Source organism: Atta cephalotes, assembly GCF_000143395.1.
Source record: "Atta cephalotes unplaced genomic scaffold scaffold00044, whole genome shotgun sequence".
In the NCBI taxonomy this organism is placed as follows: domain Eukaryota; kingdom Metazoa; phylum Arthropoda; class Insecta; order Hymenoptera; family Formicidae; genus Atta; species Atta cephalotes.
The window spans coordinates 498,089-508,421 of NW_012130108.1; the positions used below are offsets into that span (position 1 = coordinate 498,089).

General features: G+C 33.1%; 1 protein-coding gene across 1 annotated transcript in view; it reads right to left on the reverse strand.

Moving 5' to 3' along the window:
- LOC105622372 (filamin-A) overlaps window positions 1-2,459 on the reverse strand; it is a 45,205-nt gene extending 42,746 nt beyond the window's left edge. The window contains exon 1 of the mRNA XM_012203795.1: window positions 2,090-2,459. Coding sequence (XP_012059185.1) covers window positions 2,090-2,459 — 370 coding nt within the window. The remainder of the gene's footprint in view (window positions 1-2,089) is intronic.
- Window positions 2,460-10,333: the final 7,874 nt, after the last annotated feature.

Sequence of the window (10,333 nt, forward strand, 5' to 3'; positions counted from 1 at the left end):
GTACGTACGTAACGTAGTAGTAGTAGTAGAGTAGTAGTAGTAGTAGAGTAGTAGTAGTAGTAGTAGTAGTAGAGAGAGAGAGAGAGAGAGAGAGAGAGAGTCAATGAAAACGGGGGTTTCACTCATGTGGCTTATTATATATCTTCTGTTGACAAACAAGTTGCAGTATATCAAGATTATAAAAAAATTAAACAAATATAGAGGCTATATAAAAATAGGAAGAAGAAGAAGAGCACACAATCAAATAAGTATTATTCATACACTGAAAGAACAGTTTTGCTGAAATGTAAAAATGTAGCTTATAAATATTTATTTGAAAATAATTTAGTTGAATCATCAAAATAATTATCTGGGAATGGAAAAAATTTAGTTGGATGCAAAAAATATTTTTGAACTGTAAAAATAATTATGTAGATTCAAACTAATTGCTAAAATAAAGTTTTGTAACATTACTCATGATGCTTTTTACATAATTATTTTGATGGTCTAAATTTGGACGAAATTATTTTAGATCTGTATCGAGCTTATCTTTAGATACTTCGGCAAAATTGTTCTTTTTGTGTATCGTTGTATAAATGTCATCGTAAACATGTTACTCTTGATAGTCTTGATTAATATGGTAAAAAAATATACTTTCCGTTCGCGAGCAAATTGCAAAATACAGTGGATTAATATTATTGAACCAAATAAATCGAAAAAAATACGAAACAAAGAGCATAATTGTATCATTTATATTTAGATCAAAGAACAGTCATTGAAATATCAGTGTTGCGTGAGACATCATTTCTGACTAACATGATTTAATACAAATATATATATATATATATATATATCTCTTTTTCTTTCCTGAAACCTGCTTTATCAAAAAAAATGCAATCAGTTTTATCTAAGTTTTTTTCTCTTTTCCGCAAGATAAATTATCGAGTAAACGAGCGACTTAGGCTTTTCATGTAATGACATAAGTCAACACAAACATCATTCTATCTTTCTTGACATTCAATGAGTAACAAAGATAAAACAACACGTCGATATGTGTCACCAAATGGAATCACTCAAAGTATGACCGTCATAATTCTTTTTTGTGAGCATTTATGTCCATATATAAAATAATTAAAAGGTAATAAAATGATTCGGACGACAGAAGCCTTAAATCGATTCCTACGCGTTTCAATGCGAATTATAGCAAATTGGATATTTCAGGATATATATTGTAGACGCAAGTCATAACGTCGTTCCAATTATGGAGCGTAATTGGACGTTGAGCGCGTGCAACGCCTTGACGGTTTCGCGCGACCGTGGACGAACAGACGGCCTTCGTCTCGCTGTACCCTTGCAATTCTCGTCAATCTGTACAAAACGCGGTATTTTGCCTATATTATGATCCGTAAAAATATGAAGGTTCGAACGGCGCAACGGAAGCAATTTCTTCACAATCTTGAATATGTCGCGAACCTCGCTACACCGTGACGAAATACGGCAGAATGTCAGAAGGCAAAAAAATTGGACATTCTTTATCGATCCAATTGAATCAGATGAATTAAGGTTCAATGTAAATTATAGCATGCAATAAATTTGATTATACATGGAAAAATTTTACTACTTAGTATTTAATACTTTAACTAGATACAGATTTGAAAATAATTTTATTGGACCATCGAAATAATTATGTAGGACGAGTAAACTGGTTGTTAGAATATTAAAACTGTTCGCAGCATTGCTTATCATACTTGAGATTTCTATGCAATTATTTTGATGGCTTGATGGTCCGATAAAATTATTTTCAGATCTATATCTAGTCACTTTTAAGTATTTCAGCTTGAAAAACTGTTCTTGCCACATAACATATTTATATATAATTATTATTTAAAACCTATTAAAAATTTATACATTCCATGTATTTATTTTATTCGCTAATCTTATTTTAATCGCATCTCGTTGAAAGCATTCCTTACTTTTACACATTCAATGTGTAATTTAAAATTCTGTTCGCTGATGATAAAATTATTCAACTTTGTCGACACAATCGCATTCACTTTGTATTCCAATGACTCTACTTCCGACAGGAATCAATTGCATGTGACTTGCTTACCGATATTGACGAGTTTTACGCCGTCAGCCTCGATGGCCTGTAACGCTGTGGACACGTTCTCCAGGTGGTGGTGCTGATTCGCTGGTCGTGGATTCCATCGCGGCAGGCGGCGTTTCGTTAGCACCTCGACCAGAGCACAGAGACGCGTGCCATCTCGGAAGTCCTCGGCGAGGTCCAGCACGGGATCGCCGCTCACGTCGCCAGCGTGTTTCAGGTGCTCGTTCACCCAATTCCGAAAGGTGTTGGCCTGGATCTCCACCCAGAGATCCTCATGGCCCTTGATCGGCATCCCCTTGGCAGCCGTACCCTCGGCCGAACGAGCCACCAGACCCACCAACTGTTCTGGCCGCAGTTGCTCGGTCGATTGCATTCTCGGGTTCCTGTCACGTGACCAATTTTATATATCTTGTAGATATCGGGTAAAATTTGATAATTGTTTGTCTTGCTTCGCTTTCCTCTTCGATTAAAAACTTAATCAGACCGTTCAAGAAAGTTATTTGTGAAGACATTCTTACAATTATTTACAGCGAACGCCAAAAGTATTCGTACAGAGATGATTTTTATTGAAAAAAAGCCTTATTTATAAAGTAAACGTTAATTAGTAATGAATTAACACTGAATACGTTCTGTCTTAATATGAGAAAAGAATTTCGCGAAAATAACCGTATTCATAATTAATCTTAAAAGTTAAATTTCGACTTTCGCGAAGTTACTTTTTGTGCCCTCAAATAATAGTAATTCTTCATTTTTGCTCATTTTATTAAGATAATATATTTTAATTATTACAAATCTTTAGGTAAAATAAGTTTAAAAAAAATACTATTTATTTTATTCTTTGTTAATAAATTGCTAATTAATGTCTACTTTCTAAGAATAATAATTTTAAGAATAAAAATTTTTTTAAAGATATCTTCTTTGTATTGGGTTGTCCAGAAAATTCGTGCCGCAAAAGATTTAAATTTAATAAATGTATACTAAAATTTAAATCTTCTGCGTTTCAATTTTCCTTCAAAATCGGCACGAACTTTCCAGACAACCCAATATGAATACTTTTGCATTCATTAAATAATATTTATTTATACGCAAATTGACTTAATCTTATCGACAAATTCTTCATCTGCAATTTTGAAATTTTTTAACATTACTTTAATGCTTTAATCTCCAATTGAAATAAAATAAAGTTGTGCAGAGAGAAAATTTATGATTGCATTTATGATTGCGTAAAATGTTTGCGAATACACTTCGCGTTTTTACCGCTACAAATTGTAATTAATCGTTTCGATTAAGCGCGCGTCGCGCGAACAAATCATGATACGTACCGAAATAACGAGCAAAAAATTACGAAATGTTTAATTGCTCGTGCAAAATGCTCAAGTATGTTTCGCAACAAATTTTGCGGCCTGCGAATACGACCTTTAAGGTCGTCCCACTACGAGAGAAACTCGATGAAACTCGCGATGAAAAAATCGGCAACGGTCGTGCATTGTGCAGCGCAGTGAAGAAGATCCAGAGGAGAATTTTGCGCGGTGAAAGTGCTGGTGTTTGCGTACACCTGCGAATCGGCGTTCGTCGAGAATATATAATAGGTAAGTACCTGTCTGTATTATAATCTATTTCCGTGTCTGTTCTTGGACCCGCTATGCGGTTTTCTCTCCTTTTTAATTTTTTCATTCGTCGTCTAGTTCTACCAATATAGATTAACTTTAATCTCAGTTTATCCTTTATCTTTTTTTTTTATTCTTAAACCTAAAGAAATAAAGATAAAAAGTAAATTAGTTAAGTAAATTATAAAGTTAATCTACATTGGCAGAAATGAGCATAATTCGGAGACAAGTCACTGAAATCGCGTCAAACACATTCAGAAAAAAAGATATAATGGCAGCAACTATAAAGGTGACAACTATACAAATTTATTATAAAATCAATATATATATTGAATAAAGTATTTTATAATTATTGTAATTGTAAAATATATAATTTGTTCAACTATATGTATTAATCATTAAAAGATGAGGGTCTATTTTTAAAATCTTATCTAAATCTATTTTCTAAAATCTAAATCTATTTCTCCTGAGTAAGATTTGTTATAATTCTTTATTTTTCATTGTAGTCTTTCTCTCAAAATATGATGCTATTTCAGCGCTATTGAGTGACTTCAAAAACTAATGACTTTCCTACCTTGTATAATTCTACTATATAAAATTTGATAATTGTCATCTTTATAGTTGCCATCATTTATGTTTGATCTGAGTGCGGAGAAATGGCGTAAGAAAGCGTTGAAACAGAATCCACCAATGTGACGAAGCTGCACGCGAGTTATCTGAGTGCTGGATGAAAGAAATGATAAAAAAACTTTTAGCATTGTATTTCGGAGTTGTGTGATGGCCCACTTGTGCTGGAGATGTTGAAAAAAATTTGTGAAGCGCCAAGGCATTATCGGGAAAACTGTTATTTACGACGGAACGGCGCTCACTCGGCGCTTCATGTATCAAATAATAGTAAAAAGTTTTTATTAACATTAAAATTTAGGTTGCAGCAGTTTACTGCATGCAAGAATCGTAACATGATCCGCGTCTAGATGCTATCGGGGAATTGGATTTCGTTTTTGAAGCTAATCCACGTTTCCGGAGTTGTTTGAATCAGACGATGTCTCAATTTTAGAATGCTATCGTAAATTGTACTTATAAGTGAGCGAGGTCATTGAGCACTAGACTGTGCCTTCAATGGTCATTAGAAGGTCTGCCACGCTGAAAACTAGGACAAACGGAGACAAGTTTCTAAAAATTTTGTCGGAAAGAACAGTTTTTTTTTTTCTAAAGTACCTAAAAATTTAGTTAGATAGAGATCTGAAAATAATTTTATTGGATCAAAATAATTATGTAAGATACTCAAATTTGATTGAATAATACCGCAAAAAGTCTTGATATTTTAATGTCCAGTTTAAGCGTCTTACATAATTATTTTAATAGTTCAAAATTATTTTCAAATCTAAAATTTTTAAATAATTCAGCAAAACCATTCTTTCATATGTATTAATATTAATTTGTCTTCCTACATATTTTAAGTTTATATTAGAAGAAGAATATTATTTAAGTTTATATAGAATATTATATAGGAAGACATTGAACAATATATTTTAAAATAAAATGAATTATTTATTCTTTCTTTGCTTTTAAGTTAATAATTAAGTTAATTCCACAACACAATTTTCCAAGAGACGTCCTAAAAATATCCAAAGGATGTCTATGTCCTCAGGACATACATCCATCAAAGAACTGTGTTTGCTGTGTTTACGAAAATCTAAATTACAAATAATTTTTTTCATTCAAAATATTGTAAATAAATGTATTAAAAATAGTCTATTTCCTTATACGTAAAATTTACATATCAGCAATATTGTATCAGTCAATATTAATAGCATTCGAAGGCTAAAACGTCGTGAAAACGTAGAATTGTTTTAATAATCTCTATTGCGAACATAAAAATTTCTATGTACGTAATTTATATGTAAATATTCTGTGTGATATTCTGTGATATCTGTTTATGCATAATCCGTGCACCAGCGGTGAGCTGTTTCATCGTCGCATGACATCATTGTTATCTCAAAGGCTCGTCTGACCGGTGACGCTTGCGTAAGTGCGTAAAAATCTACGGTGAACAGCACAAGACCTCGACGTGCGAGCGATTAACGTTGGTTCTTTCCGATTTCACAGGGCAATTGACGGCGCAAATAAGCCACTAAGAGTACGAGTGTTAATTAACTTCTTTCGATGTTTTTGCATATATTATGTAATAGTCGAAGTACAGCAAATTGTTCCAAGATCGCGTGACTCGATAACCATGATTGAGAAGGGAAGCGTAATTGAGACATAATAGAGAACATCGAGAGAATTTAAAAAAATTACTGTTATTTTTTTAAATACACGCACATTTGTATGATATCGCGCGGAATGAGAAAAATCTCGACGTTTATCAGAACGTGTCAGGCGAAATCAAACAAGGATCGCTCTCGCGCATCCGCACGTGAACGACACTCATGAATCAAATTCACTAAACGATACACCGGCGACTTTCACCGCGATCTTAAATTTTATTCACTATACATTCATACACGCACGTATCGTCCGTCATTCATGTCGCCCGAAAGAATGCTGAAAAATTAACGATCAATCGATCTAAGCGATCGATCGTTTCATTCATCAGCTCGAAAGAAGATTATTATCAAGCGATTCGCATGTTGAACGACAATTGCGCAATCAACGGTATGAAATCGAAGAGACTGTGTGAAATAACAGTGGAACTCCTTTTATCAGAATCTTGCTTCATTGGAGAATGATACGCAAATATGGATTTTCGCACGCGATATGAATCTTGTACGGAATAATTATTTTATCTATTTCATATTTTTTTTTTATTTTGATCATTTTAAGTATTATTTCAAGTATGTCAGATTTTTAGATCGTAGGTAGATTTTATTGAGATTTTATTTTATTACAATAGTTCCATTTGATTGCTAAAAATTTTTTAGAAATATTTTTTAGAAATTCTAAAATTATGATTGCAAAAAGTTATATAATCTTTTTCTTTACAGATTGACTTTTTAAAATTTTTCTTGTACAAGATTCTTAATCTTAATTATTTTTAAGAATAATTTTATAGGTTCTTGAAATAATTGATCTTCGATTTTAAGTTTTTTTACGAATTCCACAAGCATTTTGGGAATACCTGCTTCGTAAGTTTTGAAGTTCATGTATTATCTTTGATGTGTCAAATCACAGTTTTAACAAGTTCGTTTTTTCAAAACTTCGTGATTCCATAAATTGGAGTTTGTGGATTTTCAATAGTATTAATTCCACTCAAAACTTTGCTTTCATTTCAAATTATTGTTTTCGAAAATTTTCGAAACAGAAAATTCTTCAAGGTCCCTCGTTACTATCTGTTTTGCTCTTGACAGTTGTTCTGAATAATCAAGATCAAACGCACAACTTACGTTCACATTTCTCAATCTATCAATTAATTTTAATTTCAGTTTATCTTTTTCTAATTTTAAAAATTAGATAAGATAAATAGTAAATTAAAGCAACTAATAAAAGAAGACTTAGAAATAATTCTCACTGATTTCAGTAAAAGGATTATAAAGTGTTTCTCTGAATATAATAACCCTATGTGGATATAAACAGTTAATTGTTTCTAAGATATTTCAATATTAATTTTATTAGCAGTTCATTAGAATTTACTAGAACGTTTATACTCGGATATTTATAGTGTAGCGAATATGATAACAGCTTCTATAGATTCGAGTTTAACCTTGCTAGCAATTAATTTATTTCTGTTATATAATAATGCTTTACGAATAATTGTTAACATAAAAAAATTAATTATTTTACGCATTACTATCTTTATAAATTTTATGAAAGTTTTAATAAAAATTTAATTTCAATTTAATAACAAAACATAAATTTTTTAAACATCATGAATTTGAATATAAACTGTAATAAATTGCTAATATTAAATTCAATATCGAAATATTTCATTTCAAATATTTCGATTCATTGTCGTTTATATCCAAATAGGATTTTATTCAGAGGATTATATTGGATTGTCTGCAAAGTTCGTGCCGACTAACTTATATAATTTAATAAATATAAAATTATATTTTCTGCGTTTCAATTTTCCTTCAACATCGGCACGGACTTTCCGGACAACCCAATATTTACTCTATAATCCTGCCAAGTATTATTGAAATCAATGAGGATCACTTCTGAGCTTTCCCTTGTAAGTAAAAGAAATGCCATTTGCAATCAAAGTTGAACGTTGGAATAATACATCTACATGTAATTTAAATATCTCAGACATATGATTAAAATTAATTACAATTAATCATCAAGATTAAAGTTAATCTGTATTGTAAAATGGACATTAGTGTTGCTGATCGATAACGTCTACAAATTCTTCATTCAACGATTACTCCGGACAAGCTTATCGTTCAAGTACTTTGTCAGAGACATTCTGATAAACGAAGTCCCTCTGTGTTCGCCACTTCAGTTGTTCGCTCTGTCGAAGCGACGTAGAACTGCACTATGTCGCGCTCATCCGGATGATACCTCGTCATGTATCTCAACGGAAATACACGCACACATACACGCATCTACCCACCCACGTAACTGCGAGCACGCAGAACGTAGGAACGCACGGTATGCGAACTGATATATTTACGTTGGCTCTTCCTCGGATTGGCGCCTCGCGATTCCACCAGGTCGATCGGCTCGTGACGACGTTGGCGAACGTCGGCAACGGACTTCGACGACGACGGTGAACTATGTTATGCGAGGAACGCCATTTTTGGACGTACCGCCGCGACGCCGTGCGTTGATGAGTGTTCGACGTGCGTGAGCTCACTGAACCGACATGGAGATCCCTTCCTCTTTCGTTCTCCAGCAGCTCCCCGATACAATCGCTCGTTGTGGGATTGTGGAGTCCGCGCGATTGTAATGGGTGCAGGACCGTAGCCACGAACAACATGGCGCCGATATTGTGTGTTATCAAATGTTCCTAGACGAAAAATGAAAATTAGACGTTTTTTACAATTTGTTGCTCGATTAAAATTTTAAACGAAAGACTCGCCGAAGTCGATGATGGCAACTTAACAGTCGCACACAATCGGTGATTTCCTTGTGATTGATGAGAAAAGGTCCGAAGTTTTTTAAAATTTCATAAAGGCACCAAGCTATTGACAGTTTTATTTTCTAGAATTTTATAAGGGCTTCTATCTTATCCATGAAAGACGTGGGAATGAATATATAATATCGATCAATTTAAATTAAACAAGTGACTTGCACATTTCTTTGCATATATATATATATTTTTCTTACATTGTATCTACATAATTTAGATCCAGCAAGTTGTTGCAATACTTTCCTGAGTTCTAAGCAGCAGAAGCCAACGGTTCCGCAAGGTGGTGGCACCTGTCGGAACTGTAATCGCTTGTGCTGCATATGAACAGGCGAATTTCTTCGCACCTGAACGGTGGATGACGTTTTAATAAACATCGGTGTTTAGCTTGTGCATTTCATATCTTATCCAATGTGTTTGTGACATCAGTATATCCAAGGAGAACAAGAAAGTCAAAATAATGTAAATTTAACATTATATTGATCGAATTTATGTCATTTTTTTATCATGATTCAATTCATATGACATTATTTTGATAGAAAAGCTCAAACAAACGAGCAGTTAATTAAGTCAAAATTAAAACTAGTTTATTAAAATGTCAACGAGAAATTAATTTTGCATTTTGTATTAATGGATAATTTTAATCCCTTCTTGATGTTTTAATAAACTAGTTTTGATCTTTGATCTAATTAATTCTTGTTTCTATCAATTTATTATATTTGCACTGCAAGTTCGAACAAGGAAATTGATATTAATTTTAATTGTCTCCTTGAATAATTTTCTAATAAGAGGAGAATCTCCTTAACATAATCATAATAGCGTGGCATAACATCTTGTCGATCTGTAACGCTTATTTACCTAATTGAATGAAGATTGATGAACGATAACGTTTAAACAGATTTCTATCTTGAACAAGAGCAAAACGCACTGATTTATAATTAAATTAATGTTTTTATGATTTCATCAATGAATCTTTCAATATTCTTTTCCTCGTTTATGGTTAAAAGCAAAAAAATTTGACGACTTCAGATCTTCCTTTCCTCACTTCCCTTCATGTTCCTGTCCATCTTCGATATTCGGAAGGTGAGCAACACACAGCAAAAATACACGATGTAATATGTAAAATACTATAGAGAAAGAAGAACACGCGGCGCCCCCGAGTGGGTCTCACATGATGACGTAGCTACGGAGATTTCAATTCCAATTATGCGAATTAAGCGAGATCTCTCTCGATCGGGCGTTGATATCTCCGTGCGTATGAGCGCGCCGATCCAAAAGCTCAGCCCACTCCAGCAGCGCATTTCGAAACGCTCTAATTTATTCGCCTTTGTGCCGTGCACACAGTGGCGGAACACAATGTATGGCATTAAATATTACAAAACGATGATTCGTAGGAAATTACGATATATATGTTGCGATATCGTAATTGCCACAATTACTGGAGACTATGACGCGATTGTATCTAACACTGTACTACATTACTATAATATTTATTCGCTTAATGTGTACCATATTATGCTGTGTGTATTGTGTTATATATTATATTATATTATATATTATATATTATATATT